Below are 25,579 nucleotides of genomic sequence, written 5' to 3'. Positions count from 1 at the left end.
GACTAAATTAACTACTAATTTATGATAGACTAAAAAAATTATTATATATAAATTAATTTTTATTATTGATTAATAGTTTCCAAATTAGTATCTAATTAGCTATCAAGATTTTAGCTACCAATTATTTAGATTCTAAAGTTGGTAGCTAAAACCTAATTAGATACTAATCTAAAGGTTATTTATCAATAATAGAAACTAATTTAGATATCAATAACTTTTTCAGTCTTTAGTCAATATAACAACTGATTATTTTATCTTAAAAATTAATTTTTATTTAGTGATTTTTTTTATAGTACAACCGTATTAACGTGTTACGAAAACTAAAAATATAATGAGTAAATATGGGTGTGGTGAACTAATTTAATGATAAAAATTAGAAATTAAAAAATAAAAGAGTGATAAAAATGTGTTATTAAAACTATACAAAGACAAATAATTGCATTAATAGTTTTGTAATAGGAAAAAATTTGAAATTTGAAGAAAGAGTGTAAGAAAGAAGAGTGCCCCCATTATGTGAGATGCATGCATATGTGGGTGGACAGTGAGGCAAGAAAGGAGTGGAGTCCAAAAAGTTGGAAGGAAATTTAAAAATGTTAGAGCCCATAGTATATACAACTTAAAATTGATTCCAGTCTAAGAAAGACAAGAAGAACAAACCTTATTCTCCTATTCTGGCAATACTAAATTTCAGGAATTTTCTATACAAATAAATATATACCTTTCTTTTTCTGCCACACACACTATATAAAAATAGTGCAATGGATTGTCTTGGAATCATGTTTATCCCCTCCAAGTTTTTATATTAATAATTCTCATTCTCTGTGTCTCTCTTTCTCTCTCTCTCTCTCTCTCTCTCCCATAATTCTGACTTGGGGTTGTAATTAAAGAGTGGAAGTTGCCCCAATCAATCAAAAAGCTCAAAGCAGACACCAAAACCAAAAAGACAACATGGGCAGGGCTCCTTGCTGCGACAAAGCAAACGTGAAGAAAGGTCCATGGTCACCAGAAGAAGATGCTAAGCTCAAATCCTACATAGAAAAACATGGCACTGGTGGTAACTGGATTGCTTTGCCTCAAAAAATAGGTATATTATACCACTTTCTTTCTAACCCTATTTCTAAATTTTTCTTTCTTTCCTTCTTTCATTCATTCCATTCACTATGTGTAATTACAAGACAAGGACTCGTTCAATCAATAAACACTTCAAATTTCCTTTTGGAAATACAGTGTCAAAATTATTATAAGATTATGTTTCAATCAAAATTATCATTTGGTTTCGGTGATTCTCACTGATTTAACAACCATCGTGATCAATATGAAGATAGGTTTGGTCTCTTTTTTTTTTTTGTGTTTGACAGTGTTGTTGATTTTGTGAATTAGGCCTTAAGCGATGTGGCAAGAGTTGCCGTCTTAGGTGGCTAAACTATCTTCGCCCTAATCTCAGACACGGTGGTTTCTCCGAAGAAGAAGACAACATTATTTGCAGTCTTTACATCAGTATCGGAAGCAGGTTTATACATTCATTTTGATACATATATATGTGTGTTCATCTCACTCTTAGCTTAATTTACTAGTTAATTAAGACTGTGTTGCTACAATATATACGTGTAACTAGTTCTTTTATTATGAACCACAGGGTGATACAACCTAATGTGTAACTAGTTATAATGCGTGTTTGGTTTTTTGAGATATAATTTTACTAAGAAGTTGATGGTTACAGGTTTGACATCTCAAACGTGTTTCTTGTTTCGTGAAACCCTTTGGTTTGTGTGATCGCAGGTGGTCGGTGATTGCAGCACAATTGCCAGGAAGAACTGATAATGACATAAAGAACTACTGGAACACGAGGCTGAAAAAGAAGCTTCTAGGGAAGCATCGAAGAGAGCCACGTAATAGAGGCAGTTACAACAGTGTTAGGCAAGAAATTAGTGATGCTAATAGAAGGAGTAGTGATGGTGATTCTTCTTCCTTATCCATGGTTCAGGAAAACAGTAGCACCAGTCAACAACAACAACAACCATGTTGGCCACAGAACATTAACATGCCTGTGCCACCACCACCAGTAGTAGTACCCTTGCCGTACACAGACCAAGGCCCAGGTTTCAACGACCAAGATTCTATCAAGAAACTCCTCATCAAACTTGGAGGAAGATTTTCAGGTGATTATTACCAGCCTACCCTTGAGGGGTTGAATCTTCAATTCTCATCAGAAGGGCAACAAGTTTACCAAGAGCAAGTCCATGTCGGTTCTTCTTCTTCCTCAGCCTGCATTGCCAACAACGAGGTACAATTTGCACAAACTGGTCAATACTCTGGAGTTGATGACTTGGTGCAAGGACAAGGTGGTAATTTCACTCCCTCATTTGAGGAAATGGTTCCTTCTTCAGATTATTCAGATGGGTTGGAGTTCTTGTACAATGAGGGCATGATCCATAAGATAGCTGACTCTACTACAACTACAACTACTTGCCACCAAAACACCAACACCACCACCACAAATTGGGGTGAAACCACCACTTCCATTTATCACCATCATTCACTTGCTTCCCATTTTCAAGGTCAAGGTGTGGCACAAGAATGTGCTCTGCAAGAGTTTAGCTACCCCGGGGCACAATAACATGATGTTTTTGTACATTGTTAATTTCACTATTATTACTATTATTAATTAACCACTGCTGCTAGCAATTTGTCACAAGGGGAGGGGGTAATTGACAATAAAATAAGTTATATATATACATACAGTATGTATAACTAGCTATGGTGTAGCTATATTAATTTCTGCTAAGTTAGTGTTTTCCATAATAGCTAGTGTTGAATGTTGATCATCTGCAAAAGCTAGTGGCAGTGTAGTTTCTCTGACTATTGTTTTGTGTATTAATTTGGCTATCATTTAAGTATCTTTCGTGTTCTAACTGATTTGTATATGATGTATGATTTATGATGTGCATAGAAGACCAGTCAAACTCTATGCAATCTCAGAAAAAGGCACTGAGTAGGGTGCCATTTAGTCTGCGGCAGCACTGAATGTGGTTGGTGAGTGTGTGTAGATTTCTCTTTCAAGAGAAAAAGGAAGAGAGATACAATAAATTCTCAGTACTTTTAAGACAAACGTAGGATGAACCACTACATGCATGATGATAAACTTTATATATGTATATATATAATCATATATGTGTAAGAAAACTATTCCACAAGTTAATTACTTATGTAAAAAAACACAGTATAAAAAACTTTGACAAATTAGTTTAAAAAATCTGATTTCATTACTTCTTCTTGATTTTTTTTTGTTTTATAAGTGATTAAAGAAAGCTAATCAGCATTGCTGTTATATTACGAAATGAAATTTAAGTCTAACTCAACTCCATAAAACCGACTAATAGTATTAAGGTTTGCACCCACTTATATATAATGAAATACTTTAATCTCTAGTCGATGTGGGATCTCCAACACATGATATCAGAGCCGGTTTAGATCCCACATTGACTAGAGATTAGAGCCTTTCATTGTATATAAGTGGGTGCAAATCTTAACCTTATGATTTTGTTTATTAAATGTCCTTGTATATTACCAAATACAAAACTCTAAATCTAATTCGAAAACAAAACGTGTACTATTTATTTATAGTGTTGTGTCTAGGCAAATTTCTTGTGTCTTTTTTTTACTATTTAGCTTTGTTTTATTTTTATTTAATCACAGTATTCACCTCACTTTACATTCATCTCTCTTTTTTCTTGTTTTTTTCTACTATTTGTAAGAGAATATTGTATAAAACTGACGTATAATAGACTTATAATTTCTTAAAAAAGAAGTGGCACCTGCCATCAGAATCATTTCTCTTTGATGAGTGTTATGTTTGGCAATGTGGAGTCACTCCTACATGCCTAAAATATGCATAAAATATCTCTAATAATATGGTGAGAGATTTGTCTTGTAGATGGAAGTGAACATTAATAGCATAAAATGACATGTTTCAATAGGGTGCATTTTGTTTACTCCCTATATATATAAGAAAGCTACTTTAGCTAGGACCTATATAGTTTCTTAAAAGAGATAGATTCTTTACGTGACTCAGTTAACATTCTTTTCAAAGATGTAGCTGTTCAATTCTTCCATGTTGTCAAATTAAACTACATCCAACTTACCAAAGAAAAGTAACTACTAGATACAAAATATTTCAAAGTTTGAGTTCCTATATGCATGGAAGGAAAGTGTTAATAATATTAATAATTTTTATATTATTAATTATATTAATATTGATAATAATATTAATAAGTATAATAATAATAATGAAAATAAAGTAATGGTTAAATGTTTTTTTCTTATTTAAAGAACTTGACTTCGAGTCTCTATGATTTCCACCAGTGCTTTCGTGGTTCGCTTTTCACATGGAAACTATTAATTTCACATGTAATCTTAATGAAAATACTCACTTACTCTCTTTTCTTTTTTGTCTTCCAAACAAAAACAAGAGAATTATCACCTAAATTTATTGATGTTGGACAAGTTTCTTACATATATTTAAAAAATAAAAAATTAAGTTTTTTATGAGTTAACAAGAGTTTATATATAATTTGTAAATTCCCTTATATAACTTCTCTAAATTTTTATTTTTAATTTGTATGAGTTTAATTAAACTTATAATGAAATAATCTATTTTTTTATAAGTTTATTTTTACTTATAAAAAAATCTAAAACATTTTTTAAGAAAATTCCTTCCAACATGCAGTCTCATTCACTTATATAAGATTCAAATATTTGTAGTCTTATTAGAAGAAAAAAAAGTTCAGTATATGTTTCTGACCAAGTGATTCCTTTCCATTTTAGACAACACTTCAAAATAGATGGTTTTTTTTCTTTCTTTTTTTATCCAAAGAAAAGTGATTCTATATTGTCACTTGTCAGGATCACAGTGGTACTTAGAATAGATTTAAGTTCCTCTTCAACAGTAATATATCATGCATACATCATAATATATATATATATATATATATATAATATGAAACTGAAACATTATTATTGAGGCAGACTTTAAGTTTGATTTAAGATTTCCCTTTGTGCTACTTTTTCCCCTTTCACTCTATCTAGGTAGGAATAAGGATCATGGGTCCTATATATTAATTAGTTGAAACCTTTAGAAGTGGGTTTTGTCAAAGCAACCAAAAGTCATGGTCCATGGTTCTTTTCTAAGAAATCATTGAATAATGTCATCCTGTTCAAAATGATCAATGGAAGTACATTGCATAAGTAACTATTCACTTTCTCTTCTCTCTTGTTTTATTTTATATATATATATATATATATATATTTATTTCTTTGCATTATATATTATGTCCATTACTATATTTGTTGTGTTTGTGGTAGGTTAAGGTGTGTGCTTTTTAAATAAGATTAAAAAAATATTATTATTTTTTTGGAGATTTATATTTGGTGAGTTGTCTATGTTTGTTTGTATGTATTTTGAAGTTATGTGAAGTTATATTATTATTTTTTTATCAGTAAAAAAAATATAATAAATGTGACCTACTTTAGGATGATCTAACTCTCTTATAGAACAAAAGAGACATACACTTAAAAAAAAACCCAATAGCCACAACAGCAAGACATACACGGCCACAACTAGCTAAAAAATTATTTAAAATTCAAAGACCAACCCCATCACTCAATTTTTTTGTGCTCAACAAAGAATAAATAAAATAAAATGAGACACTTCATGGGTATCCAACTCTTATACAGTGTGTCCCAACCCTTATCCACAAAATGACAAAAGCCAACATGTTCAAGAGCCTATCAACAACTATTATTTGATTTTGTAAGTAGTATTTGTTGGAAGTTTGGGATAGACTAATGAGTGAAGTTCTATATTTTTTTTCTTTCTTATATTCTGTATAAGGATTGAGTCATCCTTGAAATGATTCATCTTTATTTATTATTTCTTGCTGATAAGAAAAAATGTTACATTACTATTTTTATCTATTTTTTTTCTCAATTTAGTTCATCCTAAATAGAATGTACTGTTTTTTTATCCCTAGTTTCTGTACGTTTTGCACTTTAATTTTGATTATATATACATATATTTTACATTTTTATTTTGAAGAAAAGATGGAGAGAAAAGAGGAAAGCAAGATTCGTTTATTTTTTTTAATTAAACAAGAATAGGTGTAAGAAACTTATATTTAAAAGTAACATATTATCCTTTATATTTACGTATACATATATTTTGTAATGGATGAACCCTTCTATGAAATTAAGTTAATATATTGCGATCCTTAATATTGAGCAATTTCAAGAGAAACATATAAAAAACAGTGTTAAGATCTGACATTAATTAAAGTCTAAGGTAGCAATGGGATCGTATTTCCCTTCATTAAATAGTATATCATTTCTCAACAACTATAAAGACCAAATAATAGGTTGTTAAATTAAAAAAGAAAATTTCCTCAATCTTTAAGCAACATATAAAAGAAACCAATTTCATACAAAATTCTTAACCTAATCCATCTAAGGTTGTTGGAAAGATTAAAAACCCTACAGCGAAATGACCATGATGTTGCTAATCATAAGATTGTTTTATTCCTAATATAATTAGAATAATTCATGATACCTAGTTAGAATAACTCAATAATAATATTTTTTTTTTGCTTTAGCTAATAAAAAAAATTGGTAACCCTTATAAATGAAATTTCCATTATTATGTTTTTATACATACTTAATATATCCTTAATTATTAAAGCAAGAATATAAAAAGCATGTTAAAAATAATATTGGCCGTAAAACACACATTACAAGTCCTTTATATACTTTTATTTTTGTTTTCACCCAAAAATAAAGTTACATATGTATAACTAAATTCAAATTTACATATCTAATGCAATTATATAGAACGTTACTAGTAAATATCAAATCATTTAGTGTTGGTTGTTATTTTTTGAAAATAAGTTTTTTTATCGGTAACAAATAAATTATTTAATTAATTAAAATATTTGAGGAATGTTTCAACTCTTATACAAAAATGCGTATGCATGAAAATAGGCAAGCAAACTAAAACTTCCCCAAGCATATGTATTCCTTATATCTCACCAAAAAAAAACTTAGGGGTGATGATGTGGGGCGGGTCATGCAGGTTGACTCGTGGTCTGCTACCAAAATGTGCGGGACAGGCTCACTAATTTAGCCGATGACCCGCTTTGGCCCGTTCCACATAACGAGGTGGGTTGGCCCACTGATCCGCGTAAATAATAAAATAATAATTATTTTTTTGTAAAAAAAAACATATCCCATTCATCATTTATTGCATTGTAACCTTTATTTTATTTTATTTTAAAAAAATTGAATTTAATGTACTAAAAAAATGAATATTTTATTTTAATCATAATATTAAAGAATCACAGTGAATCTAGTTTTAAGTAAAGTCTTATAGTTAAAATTTGTTAATAAAAAAAATAATATAAAGAAGAGATTTCAGTAGGATAGTTAAAAAATTAGTCATTTTCATTAAAATATTTTGTAACAAAACTTTGATAAGATAGTCTTATACATTTACATATATATATATAAAAATAGATGCAAAGAAAAACTTTAATTATTTATTTGTAAATTATTTTCTGTTTTCAAACTATATAATAATATTCAAAAGATGAAATTTATTTAATGGATCATATTTTTGGGGTTTTTTTATCAATTAAATTTAATATTTTATCTTTTAATAATTCATATGTATATTATCAAAATTTGTAGACACTAATTAAACAGTTTTTTCTCCACGTAAATGTCGTATATATTGAATTACTATTTGCAAAAATTCTGAGTGAGTACCCTAAAATCAAAGTAATGCATATAATAATCATATCACAAGTACCATTTTGAACTAACATTTGGTTTCCATCAATATCACAAATTAACGAAAGCCAGCTTTGCATTGCTTAAAGTATTGTAATTAATTGACAAACCCTTAACCTTTAACACCATGGTCAAAATGAACTGCCATAACCATTATGAAAAATGTTAATTATTCATCAATAAGATATACTATAATATATATTCCAATAATATTGTTTTTGAATTTGTACTAGGATTGTGAATTTTGGTCAAATGTAGTTGGCATGCATCATAACGACAAGTTTGATTAAATCTCAGTTGCACCAATGTATGTCATGCTATCTTATTGCTTAAATTAATTACAAATTAATATATGGACCAAAGTCCTCTTACGGTCTTCAATGCTAGAATTTTTATTTAGAATGGAATCCAATGTGTTAGGGCTTCGATCTATGTTCATAATTTATTATTACATATTTCTCACCAAATTATTTTTGTCATTATCTGTGAAATCGTCACAAATTAGTTTCTATTTTATTAAAAAATGCAATATAATTAATATAATAAAGACCATTGTTTTTTAATTTTCAATTACATCATCTATTTGGACGAACTCTTCTGATTAGTCAACATTTTTTCTTAAAGTATATGTTGATTGGTATATAAAACATTCTACTAGCTTTTAAAAAAAATATATATTCTTAACCTATGTAATTGATTTACAATAAAGTTATTTCATTTTTATATGCTATTCTCTCACAAAATGTTTATAAAAAAATATCCAAATAAGCCTTAACCTGAAGAATTAATACTCTAATGTGAACAACAAAGAAAAGATCAAAAGGGGTTAGATTGATAAAAAAAATTAGGTTTTCCAAACCTACAAAAAAATGTGTAATATATAGACCTCCCTTTTTTTACTTGCTTTGTTAGATAAACTTAATTATTCATTGTTATTTATAAGATAATATGTTGACTGTGTGTGTGTAATTGATCATAGGTGTAATATTTTAGATGAATTTTAGTTGACTATGAGGATATTCTGGTAAGCCATGGTCATTATTTGTTGGGTTTTGTTGACACTTGACATAATTTGACACTCACTATTTATCTATAATCATTTTTTTTTTCAGTAGTTTCAAACTTTGGCCACTATAGCTGATTACAGCACTATATCTTGCCATATATAATTGCATCAAATATTTACATAATATGATATAATATATTTGGGGTCCATAACAGACTTAGGCACCTCAATTATAGTACAGTATTAGTAAACAAATAAAACCATGTTGGTCTCATAATTATAATTAGCTTGGAACATATTTTATGGTTTTATTTTGATCACTTGCCAGATATGAAAAGCTCTCTATATCCAGAAAAATAAGTGTATGCAGTTGTACAAGGTGCTTTTTAGAAGAAAAGGAAGAGATTTGCCTTTTTTTATGTTAAAAATGTTATTGTTTTTGTAGATGATTAATCTAAACTTAATTTACTGTCTTGAGTGAAACCTCTTCCTCCAAATACCATTTTCAATGTGTCAAAGTTGAAGGTTTTTTTTTAAAAAAAATAAAATAAATTAAAGTGAAATATTTTAAGGATGTTCCAATCCTTATACAACCTAAAACCTTACAATTACAAAGATTACAAATACATAAAAAAATATCACTTTCTTAACACATAAACATATTAAATTGTGTCAAAGTTGAAGACTAACAAAAGAGTATGATCTGGGTTTGATCTTATAGGTTATGTCTACATTTTACATTATTATGCTCAATGAATTTTATGTACAAGCAAGAAGGATTGTATTGTATGAGAGTGGTAGAAGGAATAGGGGTGTCTATAATATCTGTGGTAGGATAGAAAAATGTGTAGGACCAAATTTTTTAAAAGGGTTATTTTGCTGAATATTTATAAAAGGGGTAATTTTTGCTTTTTTATTAAAATAAGATTATTTTCTCAAAAATTACAAATATGAAAAAGTTCTATCAACATGACATGGATTTATTAAAAATACAGATGAAATAATGTGAAAAAATACGAAGTAATCAATTTAAATTAAAGTCGAGTTATATTGACACTGTTTCACTTAAATATGTCAAAAATCATGTTATGTTGATACAACTTTTTAATATCAATAATTTTAAAAAAATAACTTTATTTAATAAAAAAAAATTATCCCATTTTTTTTAGAAAAAAAAATCCTATTTTACTTATATATGGTTAAGGTCATATCTACCATTGGTGATAACTCTCATTTTTTTTAAAAAAAAACATGAATACTATACAGGTTTTGTTTTGTATATGAGTTAAACTATCAAGTATTTCATATAATTTTATTATTTGTGGTTGATAAAAAAACAATTACAAAGAAAAGTAATTAACACGCGTGCATGTGTAATGTAAATGGTTAATTTTAGGTTAATTAAAGTGATTAATTAAAGTGATAAAGCATGTTACATATGGTAGCTAGGTGCAGAAAGTGAAAGGAGCCAGATGGAGGAAAACAAAAACTTGTTAGCTTAATCCATAGTTAGATATTGTATTAAGGGAAAAGTACTAAAGTTAATGTGTGTGTGAATATGTTGAGTCTGTAAAGTGAAAGGGAATATCCTCAAAGCACAAGAAATGATGGAGAACAATCCTACGATATAAGACCAAACACATCAAAACTTTTCTTCAATAAAATCATAATTAAGCCTCAAAATAATAATATATTACTTTGGTCAGTGATTCAAGCCATGACAATAGCCAAACGAGACCTTCTGTCATAATCTTTTATTTATTTATTTATTTATTTTTATATTAGGGTTTAAGCACATGTGGTTATAAGATTTAGAGTGAGTAACTGTGAGATTGGTTTATCCACAAACCCAATAATAGTTAGCTATGTGTTCAACCTAAAAAAATTGTCTTATTACATGTTGGATATTTTATTTTTTTTTAATTTTTTAAATTTTAATTTTAAAGTATAATTCAAATAAAATTACTTTTTCTAAAGAAACAATTTTAAGTAACTTGCTTACTAAAAATATAAGTTTAATGTAATTTCTTAGTTTTGATTTTAAAATTTTCAATTTCTAAAATCTTTGTTTACATTCCCTCTAACTCTAATGGAGTTTCTGACTATTAAATTTTTGTCAAATCAAGATCCTAAAGAGCTAGAGGATTAGATAATATTGACTGATTGAATTCTAATTTTCTTAAGTTTATTCAAACTTTTTCTGGATTCTCTCAATTATTTAGTTTTTTTTTTTGTATAGTGTAAAATTTAAGAACACTAATTTCACTTCTTTTTTTAGTTGAAATATTCTTAATACTTTCATTTTATTCTATTTTACTTTTTATTATCGATAAAAAATTTTATTAAACCTTTTAGTGTTTTATTTTTTTTTTATTTTTATATATGAGGTGGATGTTAAGACACTACAAGAAAATCATGAAATAGAAATCAATTTTAAAGACAAAAAATAATTAGTTGCTATAGTGACTAAAGTAGAAACTATTTTAGAGACTAAAAAAAATTTTGTATTCTAAATTAGTTTATAGGATTATTAAATGATTTCTAAATTGGTATCTAATTAGCAACCAAGATTTTTGCTACAAAATTTAGAATCTAAATAATTGGTAGTTAAAACCTTGGTTGGAAATTAGATACCAATTTAAAAACCAGTTAACAATAATAGAAATAAAAAAAAATCAGTCTCTAAAATGGTTTCTAATTTAGTTACTAATAATTAATTATTTTTTATTTCTAAAATTAGTTTTTGTTTCATTATTTGATTTTCAGGAGAGGAAATATTGTGGATATGAAATTTATCTTTTGGAAATTTGTAGGTAGATTGATTGAGTGTTTGGAAGACTCTAAAGATAGTATTGATGAAGGACACTTCAATGCATAATGAGAGTTAATAACAATATTTTAAAAGTTTAATTAACGATTATTTGTGATGAAGTGTAAAACTATTCATCATTCATTTTTAAGTAATTTCTCAAAAACAAAAGAAGCAGGAGAGGTAAAGGAAAAGAGGCGCAAGAGCCAAGTTTAATTACGGGCCCGAAGATGGGCCTTGCAACAAATATGTTGGGCTAGGCCCAAACCTCTCTGAACGCAAAACCCTAGAGACACACGAAAGGTTGATGAATTATTGCATTGCAGGGGACTGGATTGGGTTGCAGCTGAAGCAGAGAAGCATGGCGATTTTGCCTTCGCTTGCAGTTCCTTCAACTCCAATGTTTCGGGTATGCTTTTATTGCAGTCCTTGATTTCAACTAAAACATCGTCTCATGTGTAAATTACATTAAATTATGTCTTCAATATCAATCAATGTTCAATTTCTTTTTTATTCCCAATTCGATAGAAATGATCCACGCGGTTGTGATGAAGTCACCTTTAGTTCGTTGCGTTGTGATGTTCTTTGTGTATAAGGAAATTTGTGTGCTATCTATTTGAATGTGATTGAACAGATTTTTTTTTTTTGGCACTGTGTTTCAGAACTACTATTCTAGAAAGAGAAATTAGGACAAAGATTTTCTAAGGCTGAAAATTTTGATTCTAGAGAGATACTGAGTTTTGCTCGGTAGAAAATTGGTTTCATTCAGAGGAAGAATGTGGACATAACAGAAGGGAAAGAAATAGTGAAATAGAAACTATAAAGGGATGAGAAACTGTTCAGATTTGGATTAAGGTGAATAATGGGTTCTGCATTGATATGATGAATAAATTTAACTGAAACGTGATGGAATTTGTTAAGCGTTTAATTTTGATACCAAAGATTTTTGAAGGGTAAAATGTGTTTGTTCTAGGTTCCTCAATATTTATTCAAAACTGGTTCTTGTCCCTGTAAAAATGTATGTGCTATATTTGTCACGATTCATGAGTGGCCTTCCATTTTTATGTGGGAAGCATTCCACTGAAGTTGCAGTCCCAAAAATTTATGAATTATGATATAACGTAAGTGTCTGAAATTTTCCTTCATTTGTAAGAATTAGTTTCCCTTCTTTTGTTTAGGTAAAGCTGTTTCAATGCCAACCCTGCCAATTCCACAGATGTTCAGAAATATACCTTCCCCGTCGAAGAAGTTATACTCGAACCAGATCATTGAAAGTATCGATGGCAGACCATAATGAACCCAATGAGGTTAAGATGAAGATTGGAATCATGAGGGAGAAACTCAAAGAAACAATGCCAGAATTGGTTCAAGAATTTCCTTGGAAAAAAGCTGAGCATATACTTCTAGAGAGACTGCTTAATCTAGCACAAGAGGCAGTGAAATGGTCTCTTGTTTTGTTTTTAATTTTTAGTTTTGTATCAGACGTTGTATATACTTTGTCCATAAACCGTGAACTCGTAATTCCTGTTGGCCTCTTTGCTGGCTGTCTTGTGGCTGATTTCGTGAAGGAGATATCACAAGAATTGTTTCTTAGATCGGAGGTATATTTTGAATTTGTTGTGTATTTTTCATCATCAGTTGTATGCTCAGTTGATTTGTTTCCTTGTTTCTCACAATCTTCTAATGAGCTTGGTTTTGATGCGTTTGCTCATGGATACTTGACAGGAGAAGCTTTTGAAATGGCATCTTCTGGGAATGTACTTTATTTTTGTGTTCGTCAAGATTATGTCCTCATGGTTTGCAACACTACCTCGTGTGTTTCTATTGCATGTCGCAAGTGGGGGACTGATGCAGGTTTTGTGGCATTGGAGAAATTTGATTGAAGATGCAAAGAACCAACAAGAAACGAGTAACTTCTCTAATTTGGAAACTTCGTGATAGATGGATGAAAAAATTAAGTAACTGGCACATCTACAGATTGGGACATTGGGTTTTCCTTTTCTACGTGCAAACTCCAGTTTTTTTTTGTTTCTGCTGTTCTTCATACCAAGTAGTGTAATGCTACAGGCAGAGGGGAGTTATAGTTCATTACCATTTATCCACGATTTTTTTATTCACAAATTAATCTATCAATAAAATAGGCGCACAAATTTCGCATGAGACTAATTCTAATATAATTTTGAAGCCCTTTTCTTAATACAAATTAAATCCTTAAGATATATCCATGTTCTGTATCTAAATTTCACAGATTCCTAAAATTTACTTCACTTTTGATTATATTGTTGTATTATTACATTACTTACATTTAATTGAACTCATTTTAAAAGAATTCTATTTACAACAAAAAAATTAATGAACAATATATTTATATATATATCAAGGGACTCTCATCTTCATCTATGATTTGAATAATTGTTCATGGAGGGGCACCTTTAGTGCGCGTCATGAAATTTCTTGTACAATGTACAGCATTTTGGGAGTACTTATAGCTTTAAACCAAGTACAGATTTATCCGAATTCAAACTCAGTGAGCGTTGAACGGGTTGAACGGGGCGTCGTCTATCTTTTTTAATAAGTTCATTGCCTGAGTGAAAAACAAACAGTCAGAAAAGGAATTGTAAGAAACAAATCGGAAGGACAAAATTAAGAAATAAAGTAAAAATATAAGTGTTTTGATTTGAAGATAGCTAAAAGAAATAGATAAAAAGTAAATAGGTTAATGGAAATGGATAAGAAATAGAGGAAATATAATGAGTTAATCTCACCTATATTTGTCTGCTTTTTTATTTCTTCTCTATCAAATGAACTCATTTTATTTTCCATCTATTTCTTTCCTTTCCACTTTATTTCCCTTCTACCAAGAAAAGTTAAGTTAATAAACATCATTCAAAAAGGGAATTCATAACATCAGTAGATTACACTGACATTCCACGAGTTTTTTAGATTGCACATGATCTTGTTTATAACATTTACTCCTAATGGAAGTACACAATGTAAAGTTTTTTTAACAATGAATGTCAATGTATAGGAAAAAGGAATGTCAATGTTTCTAAAACAGTTAACACATAGATTCCCAAGATGAGGAACATGGTTTGCAATTTGAGGTATCTAAATATAATTTACTCTTAATAAAGCAAACCTTTCTCCATATCTTCTGATGAAGATTGACCACTGTCCATGTCCTCGTGATGTTTGACGGATTGGGGTGGAGTGGAGGCATCGTCTATTAATCTGGGCTGGTTGTAGGCTAAACGTAAATGCTCATGAATCTCTTCCATCCTCCCGCAGTGCTCATCTCTCAGATCCATGTCAATTGCAGTCTAAAGAAAGCCTAATTAATTCAAAAGCGTTGATTGAAAGACAAGGGCGATCGTGATGACTGGGGCAGGGAGAATGGGAGTTTTACCTGTGCTGAATTGCTCTTGAATATTGGGAGAAACCGTTGCCTACAATACTGATGAAACAGAAGCGTACCAATCAACAACGGAATGGTGAATCCAGATGCAACTGATGAGCGTTTAAGTCCAAACACCCCCAGCGCGATAAGTTGAGAAAATAACAACGAAAACACCGTGGTGTTGTGAGCAATAGGCCAGTATTGTCCCCCACCATCATATTTTGTAATGTACACGTTGATGATCTGAACAGAAAAGTTATGTTTAATAGAAGGTTTTTGTGCTGGTTAAAAAAAAATCAAGGAACCACTGAAAGTGTTTGACGGGAAGAAAGGGAGAGGATGAAATGGAATGACCTATATACCATTTCTTCACATTCCATTCCATTCTATCATTTCTCATTAATCGGAACGTAAAATAAGCATAATTTGACGTCATAAATTGAACTGCACTATTTATTTTGGTTAGCATCTTAGAAACAAATTAAATACAGTTGAATGTAAAGATGTAGGGTTACACAAGTAGCTAAAAAATTGACGAAACTAGGAGGATTTGAGTATCACACACAATAGAACATTTCTTGTTTTTAAAAAAATGAGAAATATAAATATCGATAGTTAAATCACGTTTATATGTTTTTTTTTTAAAAAAAAAAACATGCTACAATTAAGTAAATTATTTTTTAATTTTACATGCAAATAATGTCATGATAAAAATTCTTAATATAATTAACATCGTTCGGTCTTATCTCTTCATTCAAGAGACAAATCTTTTACTAATAAGATCTCATACGAGCATCAAGTTATTATAATTCTCGGCTTCCTTAGTCAATTCCTTTTTATTATAATTGTTTCATATGAGAATCCGGACTAAGTAGACCCTCGCCCCCTCTGTTTTTCCTCGAAACAAAACAACAATAAAATCTCTGTTGCAACCAATTAACTTCTCACCTATTCTCCAATAACTAATCACTCAAATCATATAAATTGTTAGGAAACAGTCACTACTCAAATTTAGTAATTATGTACGGCTAAGCTTATTAGATAAAACGTAAAATAAATACAAGAAAAATAAAACTAAAAACGTTCCAATTAATTGAGTTTTTATGCAAAGCAAATAATTAAATGCAATCAACTCCATAATGGCAAAAGACAAGACGAACACGTGATAGATGTACATCTACTACTAACCTGGTTTCGGTAAACAAGGTAAGCAAGGAAAAAGTAGATCAACAAGAAGGGCAACATCAGGGGTGCCAGAATAGAACAAGTGAAGCCGAGGAATCCAAACAATATTACTCTTGGAACTTCTGTATGGTACGGAAAAGTTAGGCTGCTATCCAGTGCATCTTCCTTAAGTCTGAGTATGAATCTCTGGAAAATATTGCATAGAAGAGGGAAAACTTGCATAACTTCAAATGCCAAACTAGCCCAACCAGACGATAAAACGTAAGTTGTGAAGAAAGTAGCCTGTACACCATGAAAAGGTCGAAACAAACTGAGTCACTAACTACAGAGGAGTTACTAATTTATCACTTCCAAAAATGGGTAGAAAGCGAATCGAGTTAACAAGTGTATACGCTATTCAGCGTAGCTCAAATCCCCCTAATATATACCCAAATGCATACAAATAATTTCAAATACAATATAACAATACTCTAAAATATCATGAGAATAAGTCTGACTAAAGGTTGAAAGATTAAAAATCACACTATTTTTGTAGGAAATAAGATATATCACCTGCGCTGGCACTGCCTTGGCAAGTTGGGCAGGCAGATCAGTTACGCTAGAAAAAACTGAGAGCTGACTGATAACAGAACCAGTAAATACATTAACAAAAAACACGTTCCAAATTGTGAAGTACAAGACTTTACAACATGCACTCTTCTTCCTTTCACTACGAGAAATAGAACCCTCCATAGAAGAAAATATCATCATCACAGGTGGAACTGCGCACAAAAATAAAACCAATATCACGCTTGGTAGGTAGCCAGTCACCACCTGATTCACAAATTTCCTACAAAAAAAAAAGAGTCAATTTACATTGAACTTCATAGCATTTTAGACAATAAATAAATACCAACAATTTCATATTCCATGTAATTCTCACTATACTAGTTTGTGATCATTTCAATTTTGAAAAGGAAGCATGGCATATGTAAATACAAAATAATCAATGACCAGAATAACTTACACTATCACTCCAAACAAGCAGCTGACATGATAATAACCTAAAGGCTAAACCCTGATAAAATATCGTATTTGAAAGCTTGGTGGAATTCCAAACAGTTTTCATTTTTCGAAAAAAATACTTAGTTTATGAATAATTGACCCCTCAAGTGGTTACATATCTCAACATAATTTACTAGTTGAGAGGCTACTTGTTCCTAAAGTGCAGATATTTCTATCAAATTCTTTTTTGTATTTTTTATTACTAAATTTTTTATTTCTTATTAAAATGAAGTTGTACATTCATCAAGTAAATTAAAGCAGTATGATGCATAATAAAGAAAAAAGAAAATTAGTGGTTCTAAGATATGGAATTCCATGATATTATTCACTTTATAGATGCAGCAACATCTTACTCTTTAAGTATCCCTCTCAGAAAAGGGAACATTTTCTGAAGTTTCTCTAGTTGAGTCAATCCTTGTACAAATGTAACAGGGATAAGGAACACAAGCATGAAGGCAATAGTGGCCACAAGTGTAGCTATCTTACGGATCCAAAGTTGCCTATATGGTATGCAAATGTTGGACCAATAAATGTCATGCGGTTCAGGAGCTACATCTGTCACCCATAACATAGGATTTGGTGTCTGCAGTACCTTGGCAGCCATAAGAGCAGCATACCGACTTTTAAAGAACACAAAAGCAGAGGCACATTCCTGTATCAAAGATCCAAACATGAATCACAAACTAGTGGACACAAAAACTTTGTTGACATATGACAACCTGAAATACTTCTACAGCAACAAAATGAAAACAAAAAACAATAGCATGGAATTCATCACTTAAAATAACAAACAATGATAATAATGTAACAGAAGAACCGAACAATAATTATGAGACGACCGAATTTTTTTCAACTGCAACTGCTTCATATGAGGCTAACACACAAGTAGGAAACATCACACATATTTTGAATCTCCCAAGAAATTAAATTTGAGATAAATTCAAAATCAAAATAATAAGATTGAAAGAGTCACAAATCAATCCACAATATAAAGTGAACTTTCAACCCCAAAAAACCAACATTTCAGATATTTTTCACCATGTAGGCATGTACCACTTCATGTCTCCTGATTTTGGAAAACATCAATTGACCTAGTAAGTATCACTTGTTCTTCCCAAAATTTTAATTTTTCCAGCTATTAAGTAGCAACATGAATGGTGTCTGTAGCGCAATCATTCACGAAGGAATCATTTAGAAAAGAAACATGAATGTACTACCCAATACCGAAAAGCATTGAGCAATAAAGATTCACCCGCAATAGTGGGAATTAACCACCTGTAGTTGCCACTTATCTCACTAATACTGGAAAGTAATCATTTCGTGTCTACATGAAAATCGGCTTAATATCCAATAAGGGTCGCGGTTACTAAGATAAGTTCCAGGGCCAAAAGCCTATAAATATCACCTCAGGAGTATTCTTGACTCACTATATATTTTCATTACTTCCTCATTCTTAAACTCTCACTGACTTAAGCACCGGTGGACCACCACTTGGTTTTCAATCATAAAGTTCGACAACCCTTAGAATAGAAGTTTGTTCGTTCACATGGCTCAAACATCCACCTCAAATGATTCCAACTCATCTTTGGTAAGAACATTCGGTGCCCACTGTGAGATCCTGGTAAAACTCTTCCTGGACCACAACTCCTATGGTATCACCAGAAGCCTAACAGCTGCGTCAACATCAGACACGGAGATGGACCCATCAGCTTTAGAATCCCTTAAGACCCACATTGACAATGTCCTCCAAAGGAATGAAACTGTCATTCAGCATGACCATCACTAGCATAGAATTGATAAGGAATCAAATCAGGATGAATTCAAAATTTTTTGATACTCCCATGGATCCCAATGTCAAACTTCTACCCAATTAGGGGAGCCTCTTTCAGATTCTGAGAAGTACAGAAGATTAGTTAGATAATTGAACTATCTCACTGTTACTCGTCCTGATATTTCCTTTGCAGTCAGTGTGGTGAGTCAATTTCTTAATTTTCCATGTGAAAACCATAGGAATGCAGTCATTTGTATACTGAAGTACATTAAAGGCTCTCCTGGAAAATGTTTGTTATATGGTCATAATAACCATACTAAAGTCGTTTGTTATTCAAATGTTGATTGGGCAGGATCTCAGGATCTCCATCTGATAGAAGATCAACTTTAGGTTATTGTGTCTCTATTGGTGATAATTTTTATCTCTTGGAAGGGCAAGAAACAAAGTGTTGTGGCGAGATCTAGTGCAAAAGCATAATATAGAGCTATGACCTCGGCTACTTATGAGTTTATTTGACTTAAACAGTTACTTAAAGAATGACAATTTGGAGTGGTCACTTAAATGACACTTATATGTGATAATCAGGTTGCTCCTCATATTAACTCAAAACCAGTTTTTCATGAAAAGACCAAACATATTGAGATTGATTGTCATTTCATTCGAGAAGAGATTATATCGAGAGTCAAGACTGACTTTGTTAATTCAAATAATTAATTAGCAAATATTTTTATTAAACCCTTACGAGAGCTTAGGATTGATTACATTTGTAACAAGCAAGGTACATGATTTATGTGCACCAGCTTGAGGGAGAAGGTTAATATTATGAGATATTATAGATATTGTTAGATATTTCTATTTTATGGGCTTAGCCCATATGGTTCTTTTTCTATATAAGCATAACCTTATGTGTTCAATATACACAAGGGATTTACCCTATTCTTTCTTTTCTTTTAATAAATATAATTACGTTTTATCATTGAAAACAAAAAAGAAAAAATAAAGAATTATAGTAATGACTGATATTCATACAACTATGTTAATGGATCTTGATCACATTGTCAATTTCCAAACATGGCATTTCGACGTCAAATAATGAAAAACAAAGTTTGCATTCTGTCATAAGTATATAAACCAGTCCAGCCAAAAAAATTACCTTCGTTGTTGTTTCTAAATGCATGTCACTATTGCCCATTCTACCATCAACAATATCCATTTCATTAGAAATCTTCTTGAAAGAATTTGTTCCTCCTGCTCCAGAACAACAATGCCTAAAACTAGGCTTACAAGTCTTTTCCAGTGAAGCATTTTTAAGTACCTTACAGACATGTTCAGCATCATCCTGAGGGAAGAAGATTAGAATAAAGTATAAATAGTTGTTCTGTCAACAAGAGTACTACAAGTTTATATTTTTGAAAAAAATGACGCTAAATATCATAAAATAAAATAATAACAACAAACTTTAATACTTGAATTTCACAACCATATCTCCCTAAATAAAACATATCTTGTGTTTTCTTGTGTGACCAACCACACATCATCTTAACATCTTATTTTTGGTTACACGTACTTTTTCCTTATCCCTTTAAAGCCTAACATTAATTTTCATAGATCATGAATGAAACGTAGATACTAATTTTCATAGGTTCTCTGTACCCTGGAACCAAATATCATCCTAAACAGATAAACTACTGGAAAAAACGTATTGACAGTTATGACTTCACAAAGTGATGGAAATCTAAGCAATAAACTTTACATAAATTTAAAATTGGTATGAAGCTCAAATGACATCGAAAATATTTAAAGGAGTTAGGAAGCCCACCTTCAGTTTTTGAACTGTACCAGACTTATAAATCATTTGGTGTGACAAATATACTGATGCATGGTAATGTGAAAAGAAGTTTTTCACGGTTTCACAGTATGATTCTTCAGAAGACCAGGGAACAGATCGGACAAGAATTGTGAAATGACTTGGATTTGGAGGTGATCCAACAATATGCAGTAGCCTCAAATTAGTAATTCTCTTATATTCCTAAACATAAATACTGACAAATCAGTATTTAAGAAATGGGAAAGTAAAACTAAAAAAGGTAGAGGTGTTTATCCTGTAGATAAATTTAGATCCTTACAAAGTATAGAAGAGTACAAGCCGAGAATGTTATGATGTATAGCGCAAGACAATGAACCCAAAGCCTGAAAACATGCAAAAGAATAAAAACAGTATATAAGTAACCGGTTTGGGGGTGCATTTCTGCATAAAGTCGTTAATTACCACTTTATAAACATCTTAAAAAGGAAAAAAAAAAACATAATATTCTTGCACACACTTCATGTTTTTGTTTTTGGAGAAAAAAACAATACAAATAAACTTCCCAATAAAGAAAAGTTTAGTTTATTCATCTATGAGGAGGAAAAGTCTAATGAGAATGCAAATCCACATTATTCTGAGGGCGTAGTTCATTACTGCTTATGAAACTTCAAGTAACTTAATATATATTCTCCATTGTATTTCTCAACTTGTATGCATTATTAGCCATTCGAATTGAATTAACATAATTAACACTTTAATTGAGAAGTAATATATAACTCTTAAGTCTTACCACGTTGAACCTTCTTTGACATTCTCAATGGTAAATACTTCCAGCGACTCAAAGGGTATAATCGTATGCGTTCTGTCCGTACCAAAATAATTTACAGGAAGAACTAGAGTAATGCAGATGACAGCAGCAATGGAAAATATTCGAATACTGTAGAAGACAATGGCAACATTACAGTTAGTAAAGTTACAGAAATGGACAATCTAATTCCTTTAGACTTCATTTTTCACTTGATACACTTTTCAATGTAATTGGTATGTTGGAATTTGGTAGATTTCAGATTAAAAAATTAAGAAATAATAAAACAATTCACGCTATCACAACGTTCATCAAAATAATATAAGGCACACAAATAAAGCTATTCGAATCTTAGAAGGACTGAACAACCTGAACACAAGCATCCTCACAAAAACCACAGCATCCAAGCCACCAATAGCTAGTATCTCATCCTCAGACGTTTCCCATGCTTTCAAGATCCAGCTAGGGGAGGGAACAAATCTTTCCAAGCAGAGATCAATGCGTCTTGAATGCTGAGAGGCTATTCTCCTTCCAAAGTACACGTTAACATTGCTGGGTTGTTTTCTTAATACAGAATAAAATGAAAAGAGCACCACACACACAGCAATATTAATTCCAGCAGAAGTTAAAAGAGCAGCGATGTCCATCCCTGCTCACTGTACTTCAAAACTAGACGCATCTCGTTACCCCGTAAGAAAGACTTTAGAAATCCAAATCATTCCTATCACCTGAAATATTATATATTCCAACCATTGTCTCGGTAAGAAATGAATTTCTTTGAGCAGGATCAACAATGCAAAATTGAAAGATCTCTTTTATTAATTTGTTAATGATATCTGTCTATAACTATGAGATTTTCACTATTCCACAATATGCAACAGTACATAGACACAAAAGATCGAAATGAAAAAAAAAAGGATAAACCATTTGAATTGAAAGTTCTATCGAAACAGACTCACTCTCAGAAGTGAACCTTAAATAACCGCAAGCAAGAATTATTTATTTAGACAACACTCTACTATCTTGGCACATTACTTGCTCTTTGAGAGGGAACAATTAAAAATAACAATAATACGAACTAGTGCTGAATGACATTCAACCTCCATAACCTTATCCGTTTGCAATTTACGAAGGATTTGAGAAGAGCAAACTTAGAGTGAAGCTTCATAAACATCTCAATACCTTTTCCAACTTAACAACAGAAACTAACAAAAAGGTCATTTAAAAGTTGCCTTTAGAATCACTAAAAATTGCAACTCATATTATTGAATTTATTTACAAATAAAATTCCATTGTTCTTCAGAAAACAAATGCACAATACAAACAATTTGAATTGATATTATATCAGTTATTTTACTTAATTACCCGTACTTACAATAAGTACTCGACTTAGCAACAAAAGAGGAGGAGAATAAGTCATTTCTAACAATTAAAACTAAATCAGACCAATTCACAAAATATTTTATCTCAAACACACTTCTGAATGCTCAATTTTACTACTTAATTAGTTTATCTGATATCAAATTCGCAAAACCATACTTAGTTCCCATGCTAGAGGAGATAAAAATGAATAGTAAACAAACTAAAACGCAGGGTGTAAAAGCCAGAGAAAAAAAAAAGAGAAGAAGCAAAACCAGTTCACTAAATCACTATCAGTTTCGCTAACTAGTAAAATAAAACAAACTTCAAATCCTACAGTTATTATCCGTCTAACCAACAATACTAGATTCACAATTTCACACACATCGCCAAAACAGATTCAAAGCCAATACAACTTTCAAACCAAACACAACAGGCACAAAAAAAAACTCTGAATCAAACAAAAATCCATAGCAACAAAAAAAAAAACGAAAACGGTTAACTCTAAATGAATCGGTGAAAGAGAATAAATCGAAACGATTCTAGAAGGAAGCAACATTCCGAAACCGAATCTGAATCCGAAGAAGGAAGAGACATAATGTACCAGCAAAGCGATGCGCATTAGCAATTCGTCAACGAAGATCAAACAGCGACGCACAGCGGTGGAATAATAGAAGAATCGAGAAAATGCTGAAGCAAAATGAAGAAGATGAAGAAGGTTAGGGGACGCTTAAAAGTCAAAACTCGCAGAGCAATGCCGCGAGCCTTGCTTTTGCTTCCAGTTCACAAGAACGCACGTTTACAATAATATAACAAAGGGTTTGATTCCAAGGCAACGAACAAAAATGAATCCCTGAGTTTTGGGGGAGTGTTTGTTTGTTTTTCTTTTATTCTTTTTCTCTTCCCTTCCTTTTTTGCTTTTCAGTGCATAATTGGTTCCTTCTCTCTCTCTATTTTTCCTGAGCAGCCACCCAACACGTAAATAGCTTAATGCGCAGACGTAATAATCAGAAAAAGCCACGTTACGAAATCGCGTTTGGGAAGCGTATTGTAATGATTGTGATAGATAAAAAAGAATGAAATTCGAAAGCGGGAGTAACGGCTTCGCCACGTGGCGGACACCAAGATGCCAACCCCAAGTGCGTGACGCGAGTGTGTAACTAACCCACTCGAACATGCTACAGAGAAGAACGTTTTCTATTCGATGAATCGCAAACCACGACACGACGATACACCCGCGCGATCACTGATCTGCCACGTGGATCTTGATGATGCTATTGGCTTCTTGCTTCTGGCCTTGGTTAAAAATGTTGTTCCTTCTCGTAGCGTAGTGCTTTTTATTTTTAATGGCTAAGTTGTGGGCTCAAAACACATGTTGGTCGGTCATAAACGCTTCCAGTGGGCCCACTAGTGAACAAATTAGAGGAGATGGGCTTTCGTGTTCGTTTAGAACTCTTTCCCCCCACCTTAAGAATTCGGTGGCTCTCCACATTCCTAAACTATTCATAAAATCATGGAACACAAAAATTATTATTCTATTTTATTAAAAATTATCTCTTTACGATGAGTTCAAATGGTTGGATATCTCATATCGATTAGAGATGAGGACAGTTCATTATATATAAGTGGGTGCAAACCTCATCTCATGAGTTGGTTTTATGAGATTGAGTTAGGTTTAAAGTTCACTTCGTAATATGATATCAGGGTCATTTAAAACCTATCCTAACGAGTGGTTGTTGGACCTATCGTGCCACCCGCTTTCAGACATCCATAATATGTTGTCTCACGCACGAGCTGTCACTCTGGACGTGAGAGAGGTGTGTTGAAGATCTCACATCGACTAGAGATAAAAATATTTCATTATATATAAGTGGGTGCAAACCTCACCCCACGAACTGATTTAATGAGGTTGAGTCAAGCTTAAAGTTCACTTTATAATATAATATAGTATTCGTAATACACATTTTAATAAAAAAAAATTAGAGTAAGTTGGATTGTACACATTTCATAACTTGGATAAGAATTATCTACTTTGCATTTAAAAATTTTGAGGGAAATTTGAGGACCCTTATTTTATGTGTCTTTAGACCTTTTTATGTGGGAATAATGGTTGTTCAACAAAAACCTTTTTATTCATTGAACGAAAGAATATTTTATTTAGTGATTGGGTTGTTGAAAATTAATCTAAGGATAATGATGGCGTTAAGTCAAATATAATGAACCCATCTGGTTCAAATGTACTAAAAATTCTTGTGTCCAAAATCACACACCACTTTAAAGTCAAATAAATCAACACACGATAACATGTGCTTTCATAAGAGGCAACGACCTTTCCCACTTGAAGAATAGGGTCATAATGTGATGAATGTTAAATAACTTTCGAGAAAATTTATCTATTTGATATGAATGGAAATAAAAAATATAGTAAAGGATGTGTGAAGGATGGAAATGACTTCTTCTTTTTCTTATTGTGGTACATTTAAAGGTAATGATGATTTTTTTTATTCATTATGGAAATATAATTGAAACAATATATAATTAATTATGTTATCAGTTAATT

At 31.3% G+C, this 25,579-nt stretch overlaps 3 protein-coding genes across 5 annotated transcripts; 2 read left to right on the top strand and 1 right to left on the bottom strand.

Moving 5' to 3' along the window:
* The first annotated feature begins 762 nt into the window (after nt 1-762).
* On the top strand, nt 763-2,912 carry LOC137816605 (uncharacterized). Its single transcript, XM_068619807.2, has 3 exons — nt 763-1,084; nt 1,381-1,510; nt 1,780-2,912. The coding sequence occupies exons 1-3, from the start codon at nt 949-951 to the stop codon at nt 2,615-2,617; spliced, it is 1,104 nt and encodes a 367-aa protein (XP_068475908.1). The 5' UTR covers nt 763-948; the 3' UTR covers nt 2,618-2,912.
* A 9,005-nt stretch (nt 2,913-11,917) lies between these two features.
* Nucleotides 11,918-13,811, top strand: LOC137816596 (uncharacterized). Its single transcript, XM_068619793.2, has 3 exons — nt 11,918-12,060; nt 12,830-13,252; nt 13,377-13,811. Exons 1-3 carry the CDS (start codon nt 11,959-11,961, stop codon nt 13,587-13,589), a joined length of 738 nt encoding a protein of 245 aa, XP_068475894.1. The 5' UTR covers nt 11,918-11,958; the 3' UTR covers nt 13,590-13,811.
* A 189-nt stretch (nt 13,812-14,000) lies between these two features.
* Nucleotides 14,001-24,169, bottom strand: LOC137816594 (hyperosmolality-gated Ca2+ permeable channel 2.1). 3 transcript variants are annotated; one of them, XR_011081834.2, is made up of 13 exons: nt 23,624-24,169; nt 22,030-22,388; nt 21,646-21,792; nt 21,175-21,238; nt 20,868-21,077; nt 20,202-20,387; nt 17,631-17,929; nt 16,786-17,062; nt 16,237-16,515; nt 15,058-15,291; nt 14,791-14,971; nt 14,417-14,505; nt 14,001-14,235 (listed from the first exon to the last, which is right to left on the bottom strand). XR_011081834.2 is itself a non-coding variant. In XM_068619792.1 (12 exons), exons 2-12 carry the CDS (start codon nt 22,305-22,307, stop codon nt 14,135-14,137), a joined length of 2,256 nt encoding a protein of 751 aa, XP_068475893.1. In that variant the 5' UTR covers nt 22,308-22,388; nt 23,624-24,169; the 3' UTR covers nt 14,001-14,134. The 3 variants fall into 3 exon arrangements, 1 of the variants encoding a protein (XP_068475893.1); XR_011081835.2 differs by having other exon boundaries at nt 14,417-14,502; XM_068619792.1 differs by lacking the exon at nt 14,417-14,505.
* Nucleotides 24,170-25,579: the final 1,410 nt, after the last annotated feature.

Source organism: Phaseolus vulgaris, chromosome 1, assembly GCF_051622355.1.
Source record: "Phaseolus vulgaris cultivar YP4 chromosome 1, ASM5162235v1, whole genome shotgun sequence".
NCBI lineage: Eukaryota > Viridiplantae > Streptophyta > Magnoliopsida > Fabales > Fabaceae > Phaseolus > Phaseolus vulgaris.
Note: the sequence above shows the minus strand (reverse complement) of the source record. Positions and strands in the feature narration are given on the sequence as shown.

Bases quoted from the DNA above. Each gene is read 5' to 3' on its own strand.
- LOC137816605 (XM_068619807.2), top strand. From the start codon at position 949: ATGGGCAGGGCTCCTTGCTGCGACAAAGCAAACGTGAAGAAAGGTCCA. The intron at 1,085-1,380 runs GTATATTATACC...TTTGTGAATTAG, and splicing joins TGCTTTGCCTCAAAAAATAG to GCCTTAAGCGATGTGGCAAG. The intron at 1,511-1,779 runs GTTTATACATTC...GTGTGATCGCAG, and splicing joins TACATCAGTATCGGAAGCAG to GTGGTCGGTGATTGCAGCAC.
- LOC137816594 (XM_068619792.1), bottom strand. From the start codon at position 22,307: ATGGACATCGCTGCTCTTTTAACTTCTGCTGGAATTAATATTGCTGTG. The intron at 21,793-22,029 runs GTTGTTCAGTCC...TGTCTTCTACAG, and splicing joins GTGAGGATGCTTGTGTTCAG to TATTCGAATATTTTCCATTG. The intron at 20,388-20,867 runs GTGGGCTTCCTA...TTCTTCCCTCAG, and splicing joins GTACAGTTCAAAAACTGAAG to GATGATGCTGAACATGTCTG.
- LOC137816596 (XM_068619793.2), top strand. From the start codon at position 11,959: ATGAATTATTGCATTGCAGGGGACTGGATTGGGTTGCAGCTGAAGCAG. The intron at 12,061-12,829 runs GTATGCTTTTAT...TCTTTTGTTTAG, and splicing joins CTTCAACTCCAATGTTTCGG to GTAAAGCTGTTTCAATGCCA. The intron at 13,253-13,376 runs GTATATTTTGAA...GATACTTGACAG, and splicing joins AATTGTTTCTTAGATCGGAG to GAGAAGCTTTTGAAATGGCA.